Below are 23,985 nucleotides of genomic sequence, written 5' to 3'. Positions count from 1 at the left end.
GTTGACTGTCCCTCTTCAGATGCCTCTCTTGGTTGCTGTCACGCCTCTCTCCCAGTGATTATCCTATCTTTGATCAAGCTTTCATTTTTTTTTTTTTTTTTTTTTTTGCGGTACGCGGGCCTCTCACTGTTGTGGCCTCTCCCGTTGCGGAGCAACAGGCTCTGGACGCGCAGGCTCAGCGGCCATGGCTCACGGGCGCAGCATGTGGCTCCGCGGCATGTGGGATCTTCCCAGACTGGGGCACGAACCCGTGTCCCCTGCATCGGCAGGCGGACTCTCAACCACTGCGCCACCAGGGAAGCCCTTGATCAACCTTTCTTAATCGTCCTTGCCAATTCTCTTCCTTTGTACCCACCCCAAGGTTGTGTACATTTACCCATTGCTTTCATGGCAACCTCAGGGCCGTGACATCCTAATCTCTCTCTAACCCAGACCGCCTTCTTAAGCTTCTCTGTAGATTGGGGTGCAGGTCAACTTACCATTTTCCCAGTGGGCATGTACCTCCCCTCTGTTCTGGGAGACTAGCCCAGTAGATTCTATGAGACAGACTCAGGCTTTTTCTTTTGATTAAGACGTTTTATTATTTATATTTTGAATAAGCAATATATTCAAATAATTCAAAAGTCCAAAGATATAAAAGGGTAGATTGTGATGTTTCCGGTCCTATCCCCGGTTCCTCAGCTACCCATAAGTTCTTCTCTTGGGAGGTAACCAATGTTAGTTTTTTTTTAAATTTTGGGGGTGTTTTTCCAGAGATATTGCCTGCATACACAAGTAAATACACTTATATAGGCCCCTCCTCCATTCTCCGCTTTAATTCCAAACGTTTCAAAAGGCCCAGCATCAGTGCGGCTGGAACTAAGACTTTCACAGTCAATATTTCAAACATGGAACTTTTTCTCCCAACAAAACCAAGTATCCTTTGAAGCCCCCCCCAGAATGGAAAAGGGGGAAAAGACTGATGAGTTTTCCTGCTCCAACAATGCCTGGAAATTGGTAGCAAGATTTAAGCTGGTGCACTGCACTGGTGAGCAAGGGAGACTGGCAAGGGAGAGGGCGCAAAGTTCAGCATTGGCAGAGTTAAGATACACTCGCACTTAAATCTTTTCTCATTTTCTCTAGGATTCCAGCCTCCCTGCTACTAGTCAACTTTACTTTTTCTTTTTTTAAAAAGTTTTTGATTTTATATTGGAGTATAGTTGATTTATAATGTGTTAGTTTCAGGTGTACAGCAAAGTGATTCAGTTATACATATATCTATTCTTTTTCAGATTCTTTTCCCATACACGTTATTAATTTTACTTTTTCTTGAAGTGACAACCTGGACATATGAAAATATTCGCAAATAACTTAAAAATACTCAGAAAGTCTCCCAGAAACACACAGAGAAGATTCAGGTTTCACAGAGTTGGCCGGGGCATCCGGTGAGCTACCGCAGAGAGCTCTGATTTATTTATCATCTATTTCACACACACTGGAAAGAAGGGAAAGCTATTTATGAAGGAATCAGTACTGGTCCCAAACCCTTCTCTGAGCCTCTTCTCCATCTGAGAAGAGATCTCACCCACTGTGGCCACAGGGGCGGGCATGTGACCAAAGCTGGGCCAAATACAGAATCTCATGTTTCCCTGACCACAGACACTGGTCCAAGGTATGGGTAATGAGCCAGTACAAGTCATCGAGTCCTTCCCCTAGGATTTTCCAAACTGAAGCTGGAAGAACTAGCTTTCCCTGCTGGTTATGAGCCCACAGCTGCCCGTAACCTTCACCATGTGAAGGAGCCAGTCGGCTGTGGAGGCTCTGACCCGCCCCCCTCCAAAAAAAAAAAAAAAATGTTTGGGGTTGTACTGGTGGGATCCAAATCTTCATTCTTATTCACAAACCTGGCTTCACCTTCAACCTTCTCAGGTTGGTTAGCTGTGCCAACCAACTTTCCTTTTTGCTTACACTAACCTGCAACAAAATATAGCCTACCTATTTAGCCCCAGCTCTGTATATCTAAGTGCTTACCAGGTATCTCTCTTTCGATGTTCCCTGGTACTTCAAACTCATATCTACAGTACAATGCATCGTCCCTCCCTTACCCACTCTATGTACCCCATTTCCTGTATTCCCTCATCCTGGTTATCAATTCAGCAACTACCCAGCTGCCCAAGCCAGAAATCTATAGCTCTACTGGGCTTCTTCCTTTCCACCTGATCCCATCCCTCAAGACCTAATAGGTCCCTAAGTTCTATTCCTCTTCTTAAATATTTCTCATATCTGTTACTCTGTCTTCTACCACCTTTGAGACTCTTTTGGCTTCTTTGTTCCCTCCCCTACCGTGCTGAAAAGGCCATCTCAGAATACTTACCCTGTGTACTGCCTCTGTCGAATGGGGTGCCCTTCTGATAAAATTTCCTGGGACCCTTCTGGTCCCAGATGATTGGTCTAGAGCAGTTACCATAAGGGCTGGTCAGTAACATACAGGACAGGATGGCGGGAGAGCTCTCCAAAAAGGATATAGAAGATTAATTACACCAGTCAGGTCCTCTTGTATGAGGAGATCTGAACCTGAGACACCTAGAGAGCTACTCAGTGGTTGCAAAACAGAAGCTGAAGGATTACGGGGAGAGGGCAGAGGTGATGATAAGGAGAATGCAAAAACTTTTGAGTAAATAGAAGATGAGTAAGCAGAAGCTATGAGTAATCTACAACCTCTGGGTGTATTGAATGGGGGTAAAGTAATTGGCTGGAGTGATAGAAACAAAAAGGGGAGCAAAATTACCATCATGGTCGGGGACAAACTCGCTGTTGAGGAGACAACAGAATAATACTAGTCCTGTCCTGGACCACCACCTGCTTTCCAGTTGCTAAATCGTGTATATCCATCCTGTGTGGCTGGACGACAGCACACTGGTTCCTGTGAGTTTGTGTTCCCATGAGATGCTTCTTATCCTTATGACCTCAACCCACAAATACTATACAGTGTAGTTTAGTCACATAAATTAGTTCCCCAACCACGTGATGCTTTGCCACCTGTTTATGTGCATACACTATTTCTTCCAACTAGAACAATCTTCTCATCTCCCAAACAGATACCCCTAACTTCGTCACCTGGCTGCCACTGACTCATCTTTCACGACTGGGTGTAGGCTCCTCCTCTAAGCAGCTTTCTGTAACCCAACCAGGTTACACACTCTTCCTTTACTCCAAACAAACTTACTGCTACTGCATATCGTAAGTGTGTGTCTCCACAACCAGATGAGCTTATTTTGAGAGCAGAGATGCTACTTTGTTCCCCTCTGTATCCCCAGCATCTGGCCCAGCACCCACACAAGGCAGATACTTAGTGGACGCCATTGTTTTTGATAAAGCTCAGTTGCCTAGACTCATTCAAGAGCCAAGTTTCATAACCTTCCCTCATCACCCCTCTTTCAACAGATCCACTTGCAGCTTAAAGTGTGCCATGGTACCTTAGAAAGACAGCGATCCCACAGCTTTGTGTATGCGATTCCCCCAGTTCAGAATGCCCTTCTCATCCCTGTGTCCTAATTCGTTGTGGTTTTAATTTGCATTTCCCTCATGATTAGAGATGGTGAACATCTTTTCATGTGCTTATTGGCCATTTGCATATCTTCTTGGGACAAATGTCTTATCAAGTCCTTTGCCCATTTTTGAACTGGGTTGTTTGTTTTTTGTTGTTGAGTTCACAGTCATTTTGTAATATGGAATGGTTTCAGGAACACAACAGGTCTCCAGAGTTTAGAATGGTATGAAAATCCTAGGGGCCTTTGGAAAAGTGGCAGGAAGAGGTAAGGATGTTAAAGTTTTTAAAGAATTTTTAAAAAGTCTTTAGAAAAGAGAAAAGAAAGTATACTTTCAGGATTCTGAGCTCATTTTTGTATTGTCATTTGGCAACCTTATGGGTTAAATAAGCATTGGTGGGCTACCTTAGAACCTAACTACTATTTTTTTTTTAAAGACAACTCATTATATATTTTTATTTTATTTTAAATTTATCTATTTTATTTATTTACTTTTGGCTGTGTTGGGTCTTCATTGCTGCGCGCGGGCTTTCTCTAGTTGCAGCGAGCGGGGGCTACTCTTCGCTGCAGTGTGTGGGCTTCTCATTGCGGTGGCTTCTCTCGCTGTGGAGCGTGGGCTCTAGGTGTGCGGGCTTCAGTAGTTGCAGCACGCGGGCTCAGTAGTTGTGGTTCATGGGCTCTAGAGCACGGGCTCAGTAGTTGTGGCACATGGGCTTAGTTGCTCCGCGGCATGTGCGATCTTCCCGGACCAGGGATCGAACCCGTGTCCCCTGCATTGGCAGGCGGATTCTCAACCACTGTGCCACCAGGGAGGTCCCCCTAACTACTATTTACTTTAAATAGATATGCTTGTTGCTTATCTATTTTTTAAAAAATTATTTATTTTTGGCTGCACTGGGTCTTCATTGCTGTGCGCGGGTTTTCTCTAGTTGTGGCGAGCGGGGACTGCTCTTCGTTGTGGTGCGTGGTTTTCTCATCGTGGTGGCTTCTCTTGTTGCAGAGCACGGGCTCTAGGCACGTGGGCTTCAGTAGTTGTGGTGCACGGGCTCAGCAGTTGTGGCTCATGGGCTCTAAGAGTGCAGGCTCAGTAGTCATGGCGCACGGGCTTAGTTGCTCCGTGGCATGTAGGATCTTCCTGGACCAGAGCTCGAACTCATGTCCCCTGCACTGGCAGGTGGACTCAACCACTGCGCCACCAGGGAAGTCCCCTAACCACTATTTATAAACACTTCTTATAAAAAATTCTGTCTTATAATATTCTAATTTTAAAAACTTTGGTATATAATTCATATATATGTTGATGACTATATATGAAAACCTAAATTTGGAAAGTAAGTTGGTTGTACTAATGGATTACAGAAATAATTATTTATATACAATGACTTTAATTGGGAATTTAATATTTTTCTATTACCAGAAGTTGATTTACATGAATCATTTGTAGGATGCCACTATGAGAAAGTATACGTGATACAGAGGTATAGAACTGATATATAAACATGATATAATTGATAGAAACATGAAAACAAGCCTGTAATCTACAGATATAGACAAAGGTTGCAGAAAAGGAAGGATTACACTGAAATCTGCGCTGTTAATTGAAGCAGCTAGAAAAAAACAGTATTACTGACCACTGGTAATAGATAAATAACCTCTAAGAATAATATCCAGTTTAAATGACATAAATTATTTTAAATGACATAAATTATTTTAAAAGAAACTTATTTTATGTATTGAAAATGGATAAACTATTGGATTTTGAATTTTTGGTAAAATGTTATAAGACCTAGGTGAGACAAATAGCTAATATTATAGGTGTAAAATGTAATTTACATACTTTAGAATAAGTATGATGTTAAAGTATATTTAGGATTATTTTCAATGTTCCACATGCTATATTCTCTGTAAATAATTAATAGTTAACAAAACATACCATTCTCTAAAAACAAAACAACAAAATCTTTCTTTAAGCTGAAACTAAAGATGAGCTTTCCATTTCTCCTCAGGATCCATGATGCTAACTGTGGAAGGAAATTACAGAGTAAACATTTAACAAAAGATGAGCAAATCACTACATTTTAAGTTAGCTTGTAACTAGAAAAACCATTAATTCCTAAAATAATTTTGTTGCTCAATATAAAGCTGGGGTTTTTCTTGGGGGGGTACATATAAAGATGTTGCTGAAGCTTCTACACAAAGTCCAACTTTGCACCTCTTGCTTTTTTTTTTTTTTTTTTTTTTTTGCAGTACACGGGCCTCTCACTGTTGTGGCCTCTCCCGTTGCGGAGCACAGACCGGGGCACGAACCCGTGTCCCCTGCATCGGCAGGCGGACTCTCAACCACTGCGCCACCAGGGAAGCCCACCTCTTGCTTTCTAAGGATCAAACTTCTAAGATTATTAACTTGACAAATTAACTTAACACTAGGGAACAATTATAGAATTACTGCTTTAATATCTTTGAGTTTGCTACCTTTACTGCTGCTAGACCTTTGGATGTTCCCAAATCTTCTAATCGATACATGTAAAATCCTTCGTGGTCTTGTGGTCTGGGAGAGGAGAAGCTCTCTTCCTGCTACATGCCCGTGGCTGTCATTCTGGTGGGTGAGGACTGAAACCCCCATGCGAGATTCTCATTCCTGTGGAAGCTTTTGTTCTAACTTGTGATCCCCTGGCCTTTTGCTACTGACCTTTCCTAGTGACTGTCTCTCCAACTTACAGTGACATTCAAGGGAGAACTCTGGTGGGTGGTGTTTTTCCTCAAAGGAAACTAGTTCATTTGTTAACAAATATTTTAAGTGCTGGTAATAAAAGAACTGAAATTTGGAAGAATACTTACATATCTTTCCTTCCTTTTCTAATTTTTTCAAATGAAGTAAGAGGTTATGTTCGGCCATTTTATGTAAATGCTCAGGAGTATCCTAAAAGAAAAATGAGAGTGAAAGTAAAGCATTTCTTTTTTAAAAAAGAACAGAGTTAATCTTTTTGAAACTTTGAAAGAAAAAAGGCAAAATAATACAGTCTTAATTCAAATACAGTTTTATAGAGTAATAATCAACACTGTTTCATCTTATGTATGTCTTGCTTTGAGTCACTTTATTATTAGAAATATACTTATAGGCAAACAGACTGTAAGCGCCATAAAGACAGTACAGTAGCAGCATCTGTTCACTACTGAATACCCAGTGCTTAGCAAAATGGCACATAGTGGGAACTCAGTATTTTATAAATGAATGAATAAATAAACATAAAAATTATTCTAGGTAGTTTTGATGATTCTACAGACAGTTGGCCCTATGGTCTATTTATTAGGTTACATGATAATGTCTTTCCACATTTTTATTAAAAGTATGTATGTTTCCACCTTAAAACTTAAAATTTTTCCTTTATTTTTGCCAAGCTCGTAATGTAATACTGACAACTATTATCTGAATGGTAAACAAAATAAATATTCCTTTTATTCTTTTTTCTAAATATATATTTTTAATTTTATTGGAGTATACCTGATATACAATATTAATGTTAAGTACAATATGGTGCTTCACAATTCTTAAAGGTTATATTCCATTTAGTTATTATAAAATATTGGCTTTATTCCCTGTGCTGTACAATATATTTATCTTTGTAGCTTATTTTATACATAACAGTTTATACTCCCCTACCCTTTTATTGCCCCTCCCCCTTCCCTCTCCCCACCGGTAACCACTAATTTGTTCTCTATAGCTGTGAGTCTGTTTCTTTTTTTGTTATATTCACTAGTTTGTTGTATTTTTTAGGTTCCACATTACAAGTGGTAACATACAGTATCTGTGTCCTTATATTCTTTTTTTTTTTTTTTTTGCGATACGCGGGCCTCTCACTGTTGTGGCCTCTCCCATTGCGGAGCACAGGCTCCGGACGTGCAGGCTCAGCGGCCATGGCTCATGGGCCCAGCCGCTCCGCGGCATGTGGGATCTTCCTGGACCGGGGCACGAACCCGTGTCGCCTGCATCAGCAGGCGGACTCTCAACCACTGTGCCACCAGGGAAGCCCCCTTATATTCTTTAAGTAAGAATTTTCCTGAAGTCAAGCTTCTTGACTAAATTTACTATGTCCATTTCTCAGCTCCCTGAAAATGTTTTGCAAAAATCATTGAATTATATTTTAATCAAAATTCAAAGAATTCTTTTCAGTCCTCATTTTACCTGAAATCAACTGGCTAGTCTCTCCGTTTGGAAGAACTCCTCTCTTTTCCCTTGGTTATTCTACCTCTTATGATTTCATCTTCATCCTGGATATTCTTCCCCGATTTCTCTTCAATACTGATGTTCATGATGAATTGTATCATTGACTCTCTTCTCTTTTTACTTGATCAACTTGTCACCACAACATCATGTGTTAATGATTCCCAAGCAGAAACCTCCAACCCCAAACTCCCTGACGCTCCAGTACCATATATTATATCCACCAGTGTGATTTTCTAGGTCTAATTATGTGACTCCCTGCCTAAGATCCTTGGGTGGTCATTCCCAGCTTATTGGCTGGAGCCCAAATTTTTTTAGCATGGCAACCAAGGGCTTCCCCTGACCTGCCATGCCTGCCTTTCTTGCCTCATTTCCTGGGACCCCCTCCCTGCCCATCTACAATATACATTCTGGGCTCCGGTCAGATGCATTTTCTTTGTGGGTTTTCAAACACACACGATGCTTTTGTGACTCCCAGTGTTTGAACACATCTTTCCTTCTGTCTAGAATGACTTCTCTTCTCCTGTACTCTGACCTCACTCCTTCTTCAAGATCCGATTCAATAATTAAGTTTCTGAAGCTTTTCTGGACAAGCCTCATCACCCTGCATCTTCACCAGGCAGAAATGACTCATCTTTCCTTTATGCCCTGACGTACTGTGTATGGGCCTTGCAGGGAGCTTGGTGTGATAGAAAAACAAAAGATTTGAGTATCTGACTTCTGACATTTGAGTGTGTGACATCTGCTAGTTTTGTGCCCTTGGAAAACTTACTTAACTCACACTTTTTGAGTTTGTTTTTAATCTGTTAAGTTGGAATAACAGTATCTTTATGCAGTGAAAATTCAAGGTACTTGAAATTAAGTACTTCAAATTACAACGGTAAATGTGAAGCATTTAGTACAGTGTCTAACACATAGTAATGTGCTCAGAAATGGGAGCTATTATGATACAGCCAGAACTACAAGAATCTGTTTAACATGTCTGTCTTTGCTAAACCATGAGTCCTTTGAGGGCAGGGATCTGTAGTCATCTTTGTGCCTCTGCACCTAGTCCAGTGTGTGGTACATGAAGGCATTCAGTAAACATCTGTGGAATGGATAAATGTCTCTGCAATACCTAATGCTGTTCTATATGTGACAGGTGCTTCACACATGTGTACAGTGAACACATCTCTGAATGCAGAACAAGCATTTCTGAGGCCTGCATAGTCACTGGATGACCCATCTGTGAGGGTTATCAGAGAGTTCTGCTGTCTGTACTTGGGTTAGAAAAAACTACCCATGTTTCAATGTATAGTCTAGAGTGGCTAAACTTTAGTATTGTGAGGAAATGAACTCTTTTGCAGAATTTAAACGTTTACATTGCCCTTTGGCTCCTGGCACTTATTATTGTCAGCCCTTTTAATCATTCATTCCTCCCTTTTAAAACAAAGCACACTGAGATACCTGGTTTTTGATAAATTAGGCCCATGGGACATTATGGTCCTTACTAATTGAAACTGGCCCAGGTTCCTTTTCAAGCTCATCTTTAGTTATACTCTCAGGTATCTTATGGCCATACAGGTTATGGTAGTGGGAGTTTTAAAACCCAGATAATCTTATTCCATTCTTAACCCCGAAGCAGGTATCTAATAAACATTTGCTGAAAAACTGAATTATACTGATGGATTGCCACACAGTGCTGTCATGCAGTGATGTGCTCAGAGGCCACTGAGTGAGGGGCCCTTTCTCTCTACACTAAGTGACTCTACTCATGCTCTTCTTCATGGCCTTCCTCCTTTTAATCTATTGTTAGCATTGCTACTACTTCTCACTGCTATTATCCCAGTAGCTGTCTCTAGCAGATCGCCCCTTACTTGCTGCCGGTCAGGACACCAGATCATCAAGATGGCTAGAATAATACACAAATCATAACAAAGATTAACCGCCAGGCTGCTGGCAATGGTCTCCCCTACAGAGTGGAGTATAAAAGGCTTAATAATGGCTCAGGATGGTTATTTTTGCTCTGCGGGCCAGTGTTTGTCTAACTTCTGTGTTCTAGAAAGTTGAGATTGATGGTCTCAAATCCATACGAGTGACATTACTTAAAAAATTAACAGACTCATTCTGCTCTGGGATGTGATGAATTTACTACATCTATAGTCTACTGAATAGATTATTCTATTAAAATTGTGGCTTTGAACAAATAAATGAAAATTACCTTGTAAATAACTTTTACAAGATCCATTGCTGTGAAGGACTTTTCAAAGTTCTCATGAAATAACGTAAGAATTTGCTGTTCTCGGATATTTCTGTGAGAAATGTATTGTAGAATTTTAGCTTCGGCATTATGGATTACTGGGCCATGTCCTGCATCAGGATAATTACAAAAATGATTTCAACCAGATAAAAAATTTTAAGTACAACTGAAGTTAATTTACTCTATTTAAAAATATTTCATATAGTATATTGAAAAGGCATACTAAATACACGACAAATAAGAATTATCTGGAAAACTATACAGGTAATAAGAGATTTAAAAATTACATATAATGCCAAAAAACATTAGAGAATTGTATCAAAATCTACATAAGATATTATTGTGTTCATTAAAAGTTAGAAAATAAAAATTTAACAATAAAAATAGTGACCACAACAGTATCAATAGGTAACGTTTACAGAGTGTTCATTATTTGCCAGACATTACTCTAAATGCTTAATATACATTAGCCTTACAAGAATCCCATGAAGTAGGTACTGATACTTTAATTATTCTCTTTGTACAGCAGAAACTGAGGCATAGGGAGGGTCAATAATCTGCCTACAGTTACACAGCTAAGAAGGGGTGGAGCTGGGATTCTGATTCAGGAGCTTCTAACCACTCTGTGCTCTTAACCACTATGCTTATCAAAGATTGAAAAGGGGAATGTAAAAGGTAGCTTCATGTAAGTGACCAAGAGCTATTAAAAATTCACAAGAACCACAGGAGAACTGTAAGAATCTTATGTATAGGCTAGCGATTCAGAAATGTTGATAACCCGGATAAAGTTATATTGGAATTTACTCACTCTTTAAGACAGTGAAAATGAATATATTACACAAATCTGCAAGAGGGCTGAGAACAAAATACCAGAAGCAGACAAACCTGTTAGGTAAAGAGCATGGGCTTTAGGATACCGACTATCATTTACTAGCTGTGTGGCTGGGATAGTCTATGAATCTCCGAGTTTATTTCTTCAGCTACCTGCTTCTCTGGGTTTTTGTGAGGACGGCTCTGTGAAGGTCCCTGCACAGTACCTGGCGGGTAGGGTAGCAGGCTTTAATATATGGTAGCTATGGCTACAGACCGTCATTGACATATGAGGTCCTGCTGTGCCAATAAGCCAGTTCACTGGATTTACTAAAGCCAACACTCCAAGAACCTGCACCGGGCAGGCTCTCATTAGCTTTGCTCCAATGTGGGTGCATCAAATGTCTACTGTCTTCTCTTTCAAAGTAGCTGTCATCCTCCACTCCTTTTATGTCACAATATTAATCCAAATGCCCACCTCACTGTATGTTTCCTAACCCCTCAGCAGTGGGAACTCATGAGAGAATACGAAGGTACTGAAGACACTGTATTTACAGATCTTTCCATGGCCCTTTGGTTAGGAACAAGTTGGAAGGACTTAAAAAATTAAGTAATCGAGTCTCTTTTTCCTTCTGGGGGCCTTTGTTGGGTACTGTATCTTTCTTAGCTTTCAGGATGGAGGAGAGATTCGTATTGTAAAGCAGGGCAGTGATAGCTAATATACTAACAACAGGTTTCTTTTTCTGGAGAAAGGAAATAAATACACAATTTTACAGTTGATATAGAAGCTATTGATATTTCCATATAGTGAGTTAAAAAACTAAAGCTCAGACATCAAATGTTACCCAAGGTTGGTTACATGGCTAAAATGTAGTCCACAACAGAAATCAAGTTAACAAAACTGAAGATAGCTTACGGAATGAAAAAAATCTTCTTGTTCCAGTAAGTTTATTTCATTTGTTTAACAGTTCTATTAACAGCTGTGCAGATGTTAAAAAAATAACCCTCATATATTTTCAACTCTTGGTCTTTTAAATTGTATTGCTAGATAAGACTTAGGGGTGTAATTTAGAAAGAAGCAATTTATATGTATCTCTTCAAGGCTGAAACCACAAAGAACATGCACAGACAAACCAAAATGAATCTTCCTCATCATTTGACACAAATGGTTTGCTAGATTAATAATATTACCCACCTGGATATATAACTTTAGCTTTGATTTTTAATAACTCTTTTAGGGAGCGCATATAATCATAGAGGTCTTCAAATACGGTTGTTCCTTCCCCTAGGATGCAATCTCCAGAAAAGAGAGCATTTTCCTCTTCTAAAAGTAGGGTCATATGATCATCAGTGTGGCCAGGTGTGTATATAACTCTGGTTGAAAGAAGAAAGAGGAAATAGTAACAGTTATGAACTCTTAGGCTTAGAAGAAATTTTGAGAAGTAAATTATTTTCTGTCTTTATCTCTGGACAAGACACGAATAAATGATGTCAGTAAGTTTCTTAAATAGCTCCTTTTTCTCTTGTGGCCCACTGCAAATTATCATCAGAAAATTCTCTCCTTTAGCTAAATCAAATTTCTCACCCTGAAGTGCAAATTTAATAGTTTTGCCCAGGGATCAAACCTGGGCCCCCTATACTGGGAGCACAGAGTCTTACCCACTGGACCACCATTCATCTGTCAATAGACACTGAGGTTGTTTCCATGTCTTGGCTATTATAAATAGTACTGTGATGAACACGGGGTACAGATATCCCTTCAACATAATGATTTCGTTTCCTTTGGATATGTACCCTGAAGTGGAGTTGCTGGATCATATGCTTTTAAGGATATATATTTTTGGATTCTTTGCATATTTATATCTTAAAAACAAAACTGTCATGTTGCTTTAATACCTGATTTTTGAATTTTTTGCTTACTATACTGTATTTTCCTACATCATTAAATATTTTTCTAAAACATGATTTTTAATGCTTACATAGTATTTCACTATATGCGTGAATCACAATTCATTTAGTTTCCTATTGTGGGCAGTTTTCCTCCAACAGTAACACTGAATGAGCATCCTTAAAAATGGTGCTTTTGTTATTTCTTGATTTGGTCTCAGAGTTTTTTTTTTAACAGAATAGTTTTCCTATTTACATTGCCCTTCTCTCCTCCTTCCCCCATAATGAATATGTCTTACTCACTTCAGTCATTAACTTTCAAGATTTCTGGTTTTTCGACTTCCTTGCTGTCACTTTAGGTTATATGGACTGCATTTTCTTTCGTCTTTTTTTTTTTCCTAGTGATTTGTAAGCTACATACACTTAAGTAGATGTAAGAAAACTGGGCAAATTAACTTCTCTTAATGTCAGTTTTTCATTGAAATGTGAATAGCATTGTCTTAAAGGACTGCTGGGAGATTCAAGATGAGCATTTAAGTGCTTAGCATAGTATACGGCACAAAGTTACATGCTTAATAAATGGTAAATATTTTATTTTAGTAGTGGTAATCTAAAAGTTTAAAAGAAACATTATATTTTCTTTCTTGTTAAAAATTTTAAGAACAAAGCAGGGGCTTCCCTGGGGGCACAGTGGTTAAGAAGGTTAAGAATCCACCTGCCAATGCACGGGACATGGGTTCGAGCCCTGGTCCGGGAAGATCCCACATGCCGCGGAGCAACTAAGCCCGTGCACCACAACTACTGAGCCTGTACTCTAGAGCCCGCGAGCCACAACAACTGAAGCCTGTGCGCCTAGAGCCCGTGCTCCGCAACAAGAGAAGCCACCGCAATGAGAAGCCCGCGCACCGCAACGAAGAGTAGCCACGGCTCGCCACAACTAGAGAAAGCCTGTGCACAGCAATGAAGACCCAATGCAGCCAAAAATAAATAAGTGAAATAAATTTATATATAAAAAAAGAACAAAGCAGTTTTCATTGATTTCACCCTATATAAGATAAAAAAATTAACATACTTTTATTTCCTTTGTCCTCTTCTCCAACTGTTTTTGTTGATAAATAAAACTATGATAATACTTTTAAAGCATGACAAATATTTTTATTTCAATAATTCCTATTTATATTTACATGAAGTTTTTTTTTTTGCTTTTTTTCCTTCACCCACGCCGTGCAGCATGTGGGATCTTAGTCCCCCAAGCAGGGATCGAACCTGTGCCACTGCAGTGGAAGCCCAGAGTCTTAACTACTGGACTGCCAGGGAATTTCCTACATGACGGTTTATGACTATACCAATAATAAGCCAGATAAAGAACTAAGTCTAGGGGGCTTCCCTGGTGGCGCAGTGGTTAAGAATCTGCCTGCCAATGCAGGGGACACGGGTTCAAGCCTTGGTCTGGGAAGATCCCACATGCCACGGAGCAACTAAGCCCATGTGCCACAACTACTGAGCCCGCGTGCCACAACTACTGAAGCCCTCGTGCCTAGAGCCCGTACTCTGAAACAAGAGAAGCCACCGCAATGACAAGTCGACGCACCGCAACGAAGAGTAGCCCCTGCTCTCCGCAACTAGAGAAAGCCGGCGCGCAGCAACGAGGACCCAACACAGCCAAAAAACAAACAAACAAACAAAACAAAACTAAGTCTAAGTAATTTGTTCTGCAGAGCTCTTGATTTCTCAGCCACATACAGACAACCCTCTGTACTGGTCATTTTTTTCTATTACTCCTATACTTTGAATTTTACTTCTATTATGGCAGTTTTCACATTGTTTTCTTGTTTGTTTACCATTCTACCTCATAAGGCTATGAACTCCTAAAAGGCAGGACTCCTGTCGTATTCTCATCTTTATATTCCCAGTGCTTAGTACTTAGTGGTAGCTAATATTAATATATTGCTTTCCACGTGCCAAGCATTGACTTCAGGGATTTACAGGCATTACACAATTAATCCTTCTCCTAGTATGGGGTGGGTAGTATTAATCTCTCCATTTCACATTCTTTTTACATTCTAGATAATTGAATCACAGGAGATAGCAATAAATGTCTGATGGAATAAGGTTTAAATTATATTTTATTTAGCTTGAGAGGTTAATTATCCTTCTCTTTGCCTATTCTAAATAGTATTGGATTTTTATGTGCGTGGAATACTTTAAATAAATTTTCTCAATGATGGGTTTTTTTGGGGGAAGACAGGGCAAATATAATTGCATGTTTGGATTTACTATTTAGGAATTGAAAGTGTGTTTCTGGTTAAAGACTGGATTGCACACCTGCATCTTTTGTTTCCTCCTAAAACATCAATAAAATTACCATAAAGGGATATTTGAAAAATGGCATAAATCCACAGGGGTGAGGAGAATGGACCATATCAATAAAATTTTAGAAGCTAGAAAGAAGACAGGTGAGTGAGAAGTGACTTATCAGACATGAAAATACTGAAGTCTACACTGGCAGTGGTGAAAGCTGAGACCCAACCAGATTTACACTGCAGGATTCTCCAGTCTCAGGAAAGCAGAAGCAGAGGGTGAAGTGGGGAGCGGAGGCCAAAACAAGGATTTGCTGAGCGTGTATGTAACAAACATTCAGATCTTCAGATTCTCTTCCCGTTTTGAGCAGTTTGACAAGCACCCCAACCCCGCTAAGGGAAAAAACGGGAGATTTAATTTTTGAAGAGGGTAAAACACAGGCACAGATAGAGGTAGTGACATAATCCTGAAAACAGGGAGACTGTGTGAATATATGCACTTCCCCAAGCCTTCTTTCCACACTCAGCTCCTGTAATGCTAGCAGCCAGGCCTTTATCCAACATGAAGCTTAGAAGAGTCTCTTCTGGGAATTTTACCAGCTCAGGAAGAAAGACTCTAAGATTCCAATGTTGGAGGTTCCCCAACTAAACAATTCATCCAGATGACCCTGCAGTGAGGCTCACAACCTACAGGGCTCCCAATAGCTCTGAGGTCTCCCTTAGAAGACATCAGTAAATACCACATCACTATGCATCTGAAGAAAGCCTTTCACACTGAGGAGAGAAAATAAAAACAAACTAGTTTGTAGGCCACACATTATGAAGAAGGAAATTTCCAAACCCTCCCACAAACCTCCCCTCGATAGCCCCAAGAAAAACTGCCCCACAAAAAACTGTAATGTCCTCAGAGAGATAAGAAGTTGCAACTATGGAACAAGAAAGGATAGTATGAAAGGAGTTTTTAGGGGCAAAAAGAGCTCCTGAAAGTTAAAAATGTGAGAAGAGGAATGAAAAAAATAGGATTAAGAGATAAAGCTGATAAAAACCTCCCAGAAAGTACAGCAAACAGGCAAAAAGATAGAAAATAGGAGAAAAAAAAGTTAAAGGACGAGTCTAAGAGTTCTAACAGAATAATAGCGGTTTTAGTAAATGAAACAGAACAAAACTGGTGAGAGAAGATATCAACGAGCAACTGTATTTTTCTGCCCAACAAAGCCATACCATCAAAGGTAATTCTGTGTGCCTCTCTTCCTCAAGACCTTGAGAAGCCTACCTAATGATCCAAATGTATTTTCAAGTTTGGTTTTTATTTAAAAAAATTAAAAAAATTTTTTTTGGCTGTGCCATGTGGCATGTGGGATCCTAGTTCCCCGACCAGGGATTGAACCTGCATCCCCTGCACTGGCAGTGAAGAGTGTTAACCACTGGACCGCCAGGGAAGTCCCTCAAATTTGGTTTTTAGATTCTGGAAGTCATAATGATAAGTAAACCTTTAACAAAGTAAGTTAGATTACATAAATTTTTAAAGCCTACACTTGTATTAAAAAGAGAATCCATAAAAAGTACACAAAGAAGTTTAAATTATATGCATTAAGCTTAACTCACAGGACCATATTACTAGTAAGTGACAATAAAGCGTCACTAAAAAGATGTGTAATTATCATTAGCAACTAAAGGCTCAGTATTTTCACGGGCTAACTCTAACAAACATTTAAAAGTCAGATAATTTCACTACAATCTATCCCAGAGCATAGAAAAAGAAGGAAAATTTATGACTCCCAAACCTGATAAAGGCTGCACAAAAAAACTACCACCCAATCTCACTAATGAATATTGTTATAAAAATATTAACTAAAATATTAACAAATAGAATTCAAAAGCAAATTTAAAAATAACATCATGACCAAATAAAGTTTATTCAAAAAATGCAAGGGTGTTTCAATATTATAAGATCCCTGAAAATAATAATAAAGCTATGGAGAAAGCTGGTAAGATCATCTTCCTAGACATTGCAAAGACATATGACAAAATTCAACTCTGAAATAACAGCATGTAAGAAAACTGAGGGCTTCCCTGGTGGTGCAGTGGTTAAGAATCCGCCTGCCAATGCAGGGGACACGGGTTTGAGCCCTGGTCCGGGAAGACCCCACATGCCGCAGATCAACTAAGCCCGTGCGCTACAACTAGTGAGCCCACGTGCCACAACTACTGAAGCCCAAGCGCCTAGAGCCTGTGCTCCGCAGCAAGAGAAGCCACCGCGATGAGGAGCCCACATACCACAACGAAGAGTAGCCCCCGCTCGCCGCAACTAGAGAAAAGCCTGTGCGCAGCAATGAAGACCCAACACAGCCAGAAATAAAATTTAAAAAATCTATTAAAAAAATGGAAATGACTATAACTTAGAAGAGTTTCTCCTTTGCCAAAAAAATCAAATCCTTTAATATTAAATATTGACATGTAAAGTCTTTAAAAATTTTGCTAAAAACGTAACAGATATAAGGTACAAAAACATGAGACACTAGTGTAATGGGAGCAATTATTTTTGAAAGGCATTAAGAACTGACATTAAGAACTATTATGCTTTTGTGGTTTCTAAGTGTATGCTTTATATATTGCAAACAATTACGATTTTATAGTTGCTCCAAGGGCAAATATTAAAGAGATGTTAGAAATCATCTCTTGTCTGATTTAACCTGCTGCAACCTGTTAATGAAAGTATTTGATGTTATACAAAAATGATTCCAGGAAGTATATTTCCAGCAACTATAAAAATATGTGAAGACAATCTACAGAATGGGAAAAATTTTTGCAAACCATGTCTCTGATAAGGAGTTAAGATCCAAAATATATAAAGAACTCATACAACTCAATAGCAAAAAAACCCCCCAATTTAAAAAATGACCAAAGACCTGAACATTTTTCCGATACATGAAAGACCAACAGGGACATGAAAACATGCTCAAGATTACTAGCCACCAGGCAAATGCAAATTACTGGGTTGGGCAAAAAGTTCGTTAGTTTTTTCCATAAGATAGCACTTGTTGTCTTTAACTTCATTCAAAACAGTTTTGTTAGATTGTATTGTGATAGCTGTCATATCAGCGTGCATTAAGAAAAAACTTATCAAAATTGAATTTTTGTGTAGCCATTTTATTATTGAAGATGGAAGAAAAAAAGCAACATTTTTGGCATATTTCAAGAAAGGTAAAAATGCAACTGAAATGCAAATAAAGATTTGTGCAGTGTATGGAGAAGGTGCCGTGACTGATCGAATGTGTCAAAAGTGGCTTGCGAAGTTTCGTGCTGGAGATTTCTCACTGGACGATGCTCCACAGTCGGGTAGACCAGTTGAAGTTGATAGCGATCAAATAGAGACATTAATTGAGAACAATCAACATTATACCACGCGGAAGATAGCCGACATCCTCAAAATATCCAAATCAATCACTGAAAATCATTTGCACCAGCTTGGTTATGTTCATCGCTTTGATGTTTGGGTTCCACATACATGAAGCGAAAAAAATTTCTTGACCGTATTTCTGCACACGATTCTCTACTGAAACGTAACGAAAACGTTCTGTTTTTAAAACAAATTGTGACGGGCAATGAAAAGCGGATACTGTACAATAATGTGGAATGGAAGAGATTGTGGGGCAAGTGAAATTAACCACCACGAATCACACCAAAGGCAGGTCTTCATCCAAAGAAGGTAATGTTGTGTATGTGGTGGGACTGGAAAGGAGTCCTCTGTTATGAGCTCCTTCTGGAAAACCAAACGATTAATTCCAACAAGTACTGCTCCCAATTAGACCAACTGAAAGCAGCACTCGATAAAAAGCATCCGGAATTAGTCAAGAGAAAACGCATAATCTTCCATCAGGATGACGCAAGACTGCATGTTTCTTTGATGACCAGGCAAAAACTGTTACAGGTTGGCTGGGAAGTTCTGATTCATCTGCTGTATTCACCAGACATTGCACCTTCAGATTTCCATTTATGTCAGTCTTTATAAAACTCTCTTAATGGAAAAAATTTCAATTCCCTGGAAGACTATAAACGGCACCTGGTACAGTTCTTTGCTCAAAAAAATAAAAAGTTTTGGGAAGATGGAATTATGAAGTTGCCTGAAAAGTGGCAGAAGGTAGTGGAACAAAATGGTGAATACGTTGTTCAATAAAGTTCTTGGTGAGGGGAGAAGGAACTGGAGGAAAGTACTCAAAAGGTACAAATTTCCAATTATAATGTAAGTACCAGGCATATAATGTACAACATGATGACTATAATTAACACTGCTGTATGATATGTAAAAAAGTTAAGAGAATAAATCCCGAGTTCTCATCACAAGGAGAAAATTTTTCTTTTCTTCTTCTTTCTTTCTATTGTATCTATATGATATGACAGATATTAGCTGAATCATATTACACGTAAATCAAACCATCATGGAAAAAAATATGTAGGTGTGGGTGTGTATCCTATCTTATAGCCAATCCTGTGAACCATCATACATAGAATGCATTTATGGGCAGAACCCAATCTTTTTTTTTTTTTATATAATCTACAAAAACTCATTTGGAGAACCATTCTTTTTCAGGGTCTGCAAATTGCCTTATCCGTCAATGTGCCTGCAACGCCTCCTTTATTATTCCCCTCCCACTCTCCACGCCAGAGCTCAGTTATGGCTTTCTTTGATATTTTCCAGGCTGAAGGCAATTAAGATTTCTTAAATCAGGGGATCAGAAATTCCAATTCTTCAGTCACCTGCGTGGCTAATGCTTTAACTTGCATAAAAACTGTGTTAAAATTCTCTTCACATAGGCAGGAGGGGAAAAGGAAATGACATCAGAGGTGCTTTAAGAAAGATCCGAGGAACTGCAGCGGTGGCCTTCCCATGCATCAGGTAGAGCACTGATTTAGTTCTGCCACTTCTGTGACAGACAGACTTTGTAACGATGGCTGTCTTAGAAAATGTAGAGCAGTCAACAAAAGCTGTTGGACTGATTTTTCTCTGAGAAATTAAACTTAGTTCACTAGAAAATTCCTGAAAGTTACATCCAGAATCAAATCCTTACTGAAAAACCTTACTAACTTTCTACTATTTACTAAAGGGTTCTTGGTGGACATTATCTCTCTGTTGTATTTTTTTTTTTTTTTCAAAACTGGCAAGCAGAAAAGATCAACTGGTCATCAAATACTTGGAGACTTAGTAAATTTTAACCTTCTTCTTATAGAACTTTTGCTTAACAATGAGTCTTCTTGTTAATATTTAAAATAATTGGGTTTTACTGACTTGATAAAAATGGAAATTGGAAGCCACGGTCATCAGTAAATTAAATATTTTATTCAGATTTTAGTGTAATTAGAATTCATATTTTGGGGCTTCCCTGGTGATGCAGTGGTTGAGAGTCCGCCTGCCGATGCAGGGGACGCGGGTCGTGCCCTGGTCCGGGGGGAACCCACATGCCGTGGAGTGGCTGGGCCCATGAGCCATGGCCGCTGAGCCTGTGCGTCTGGAGCCTGTGCTCCGCAACGGAAGAGGCCACAACAGTGAGAGGCCCGGGTACCGCCAAAAAAAAAAAAAGAATTCATATTTTGGGAAAATATTTACAAAGTCTTCTTAAAAAACTGAGTTTACTTTTTTGATTCTCTGTATTAGTCTTCCTCCCAAATCTTAAAGTAGATAGGTTCTCATACTTTATCTTAATCAGAAGGCAGTAAAACAAAACTTAAATAGAATTCAGATAACATGGAGCTCCTTGGCATCAATTCACTCCATGAACCTGAGACAGTATTCCACTGAGACGGGGTGGTGATGGGAAGCAAGATGTGGGAGGCTTTGGGGCACTGATACTGTTTCCTACATTTTTTTTAGGTTAAAAAAATCTTTTTTTTCTTTAATTGAGATAACAATGATTTATAACATTACATATGTTTCGTGTGTACAACATTATATTTGTACTTCAATATACCCTACAATATGCTCCCCACCACCAATTTATTTTCCATCGTCACGGTACGGTTGATCGCCTTTACCCATTTCACGCCCCCACCTCCCCTCTGGTAGCCACTACTCTGTTCTCTGCATCTACACCATACTGTTGTTTCTTGACCTGCGTGCTGCTCATAGGGTTTGTTCAGTTTGTAACAACTCACCGTTGCACACGGATGATAGGTACGCTTTTCTGTTTGAATACTCTAATAAAAAGCTTAAAGTATGTGGTCTGTTCATGGCAGATGGGTGGCAGTAACTTCCAAGCACTGAATATTCTTAATCTGCAATTAGGTATAGATCTAATATCCATAATTCTGTGATAACCGATAAACCAGTACTGTGATACCCACGCCTTTGAGACAGAAGACTCAAGGAACCACCTACTGTCTCGACCCCTTTCATTTTCACTAGGTCTGGTGTGTGATGGGCGAAATTCTGTATTGTCCGAGAATACCAAATACTTTTTGAAGTAGCAGCTATATGATGTTTGTTTTCCTTTGGTACCATGAGCAAATTATACGAGATACTATATTTTCAACAAGAGCATTTAAAGAACATTCCCAGAAATTAGTTGGTTTATAAATTAAATTCTGTCAATCACTGCATACTGAAGAAAAGGGAACGCTGGTTTGAAAGGTGGCATGGATACCCATGACTTCATTTTCCCTTTCTCATTCTTCTGTTCATTTACTCGCCTCTTTGGAGCTAGTAAATTTACTATGTGTAGGGTAAGTACCCATTACCTCCTAAGTGCCAGGGACTGTGGATCTAAAGATGAATCTGGGACCTGCCTGTGTCAGAGTGGCTAGCTTGTCATCAAACCTATTCCCCCTTTTTCCTGGGCACGAAGTTAAGCTCTATTTCCCTGTCTCTGCACAGTCAGGAGTGGCGCATGACTGAATTTATAGCCAATGCAAGAGATGGCTGGGTCTGTGAAAACCTTCCAGGTAAGATCCCTTTCATGCTCTTTCTCCACCCGCTGGGTTGATGGAGGTGAGCACGGCGACCTCAGAAGCCAAGGAGTGAGGTTAATGGAATCACAAGACGCACGGAGCCTGAAACCTCACTTACAGGAGGGTCACTCACTAGTCAGCACCCCGTTTTGGACTTTATGTGACTGAGAAGTAAACTTCTTTCATGTTTGAGCCATTATGCATTTCTGGGTTGGTTGACCATAGCGACTAGAATTAACTAATATTGTGAAGCTAAGGAGTTGATTACCTTTTCAGGTACTTACATACAAAAAAAACTTACAATACAATTTAATACAAAATAATAAAGGTTATAGGAAAGTTAGTGGAGGGAATAGTGAATTACGCCTGGAAAGGGTTCTTGAAGTAACATGTGGATTAGGTCTGAAGCATGAACAGATAAGAGTCTGTCAGGGAGACGAGTTGCGGGGAAGGGGCAATGCCTAGTACAGGGGAAGGCACGAGCAAAGGCACGGCCGCACAGAGCGTCCTTGCTAACTATGCCTGTGAGGGGAGTGATGGGAGCGAAGACCAGAGAAGTCTGGGGCCAGACTGTGACACGGTCAGGAGAACAAACATTACCTTGTGTGCAGTGAGGGCTGTTCCAGGTTTCAACTGAGACGGGGAATGAAGGTCAGATTGGAAAGGGGGGAGCCTGCAGACAGGAAGACTGAGCAAGAAGAAGTGGTCGTGGACATGGAGAAAGAGAGGCGCCATTGCCAAATATTTCTGAGGTTAAGAACTAACCTGATTAGATGGGGAGGGCCGCGGGGAGGGATGCAGGGGAGTACGCGGGTGAAGAGGAGTCAGCTTCTATCTTAGAAGGAAAAAAAAATCTTAAGTACTGAGAGAGTAGATGTTCTGAAGTCAAAACACAAGTACAGATTGTGGGGGAGAGAGAACCAGAATTAGTTCAGCTTCAAAGTTGACGAGTTTGAAACACCCTTTTGAATCCCTCAGATAGGTCACGGGGGATTATGGGTCTGGCTGGCAACGTGTTTACTTTAGGGATGGGTCACCTTTTGGGAGTGAGAGCACGAGAGAACCCTGAATTTAACTGATGGGTAGAAATCCCTAAATTACCCTAGCAGGAAATGCTAATCTATTTTTTTTAATTTAAATTTTATTTATTAAAAGAAGGTAATCAACTAATTCAAACAAATAATTTTAAAAAGGCAGATGGAGTGAAAACTTCTCTTTTCCCATTTCTCAAGTAACCCAATTTCTCTTCCCAGAGAAACCAACGTTAGCAGATCTTCTGGATCTGCTGAGGTATTTTCACTCAGCAAATATGTCTGGTCTTTTTACAACACATATACACAGACCCCTCCCCCCAGCCCCGCCTTCCCTGTCTCAAGGACGTTCACGTACCTTAGCGTGGCGCCTTCAGTCTTAATCACATCTCCATCTTTCACATAAACATACTGCTGCTCTCCATCTCCTACAGTTTCTTTTCTCTCGGGATTCCGTGGGAGTTTTTTAATGCAGTATGTACTGTCTAGTCACAAAACACATAAAATATATTAAGTCACACTTCAAATGATAATTTAGCCTTTTAAGAGATCAATTTCCATACGGCGAACACTTGAGATTGGCTGCAAAAAATCTTAACGGTAAGAGGCAACAGAAAATGGAATGAATTGTAGCAGCATATCTCTGGGATGGTAACTATTTCCTCCACCTTAACAAAAGAGTTTTTTATTCTCTCATGTCCTTCCAGGTCTACATAAAAGCCTTTGTTTTTTTGTAGTCACTCCTCTTTTTTTTTTTTTTCCGGTACGCGGGCCTCTCCCTGTTGTGGCCTCTCCCATTGCAGAGCAACAGGCTCCGGACGCGCAGGCCCAGCAGTCATGGCTCACGGGCCCAGCTGCTCTGCAGCATGTGGGATCCTCCCGGACCGGGGCACGAACCCGTGTCCCCTGCATAGGCAGGCGGACTCCCAACCACTGCGCCACCAGGGAAGCCCGTCACTCCTCTTTTATATAAAAATTTGGAAGTAGCACTTCACAGTCTCAGCTAGGTTTGAGATCAAGATGGGTG

The 23,985-nt window shown here is 39.9% G+C and overlaps 1 protein-coding gene across 1 annotated transcript in view; it reads right to left on the bottom strand.

The window, feature by feature from the left end:
• Nucleotides 1-5,014: 5,014 nt before the first annotated feature.
• LACTB2 (lactamase beta 2) overlaps nucleotides 5,015-23,985 on the bottom strand; it is a 30,390-nt gene continuing 11,419 nt past the window's right edge. Inside the window, exons 3-7 of the mRNA XM_027127926.1 lie at nucleotides 23,317-23,443; nucleotides 11,994-12,172; nucleotides 9,950-10,098; nucleotides 6,366-6,447; nucleotides 5,015-5,548 (exon numbers count right to left, since the gene is read on the bottom strand). Of these exons, the coding sequence (XP_026983727.1) occupies nucleotides 5,505-5,548; nucleotides 6,366-6,447; nucleotides 9,950-10,098; nucleotides 11,994-12,172; nucleotides 23,317-23,443 (581 nt within the window). The 3' untranslated portion in view covers nucleotides 5,015-5,504. The remainder of the gene's footprint in view (nucleotides 5,549-6,365; nucleotides 6,448-9,949; nucleotides 10,099-11,993; nucleotides 12,173-23,316; nucleotides 23,444-23,985) is intronic.

The sequence above is a fragment of the Aethalodelphis obliquidens genome, unplaced genomic scaffold, assembly GCF_003676395.1.
Source record: "Aethalodelphis obliquidens isolate GAN/ISIS:26980383/991018 unplaced genomic scaffold, ASM367639v1 scaffold33, whole genome shotgun sequence".
In the NCBI taxonomy this organism is placed as follows: domain Eukaryota; kingdom Metazoa; phylum Chordata; class Mammalia; order Artiodactyla; family Delphinidae; genus Aethalodelphis; species Aethalodelphis obliquidens.
This window is presented reverse-complemented; position numbering and strand designations above follow the sequence as displayed.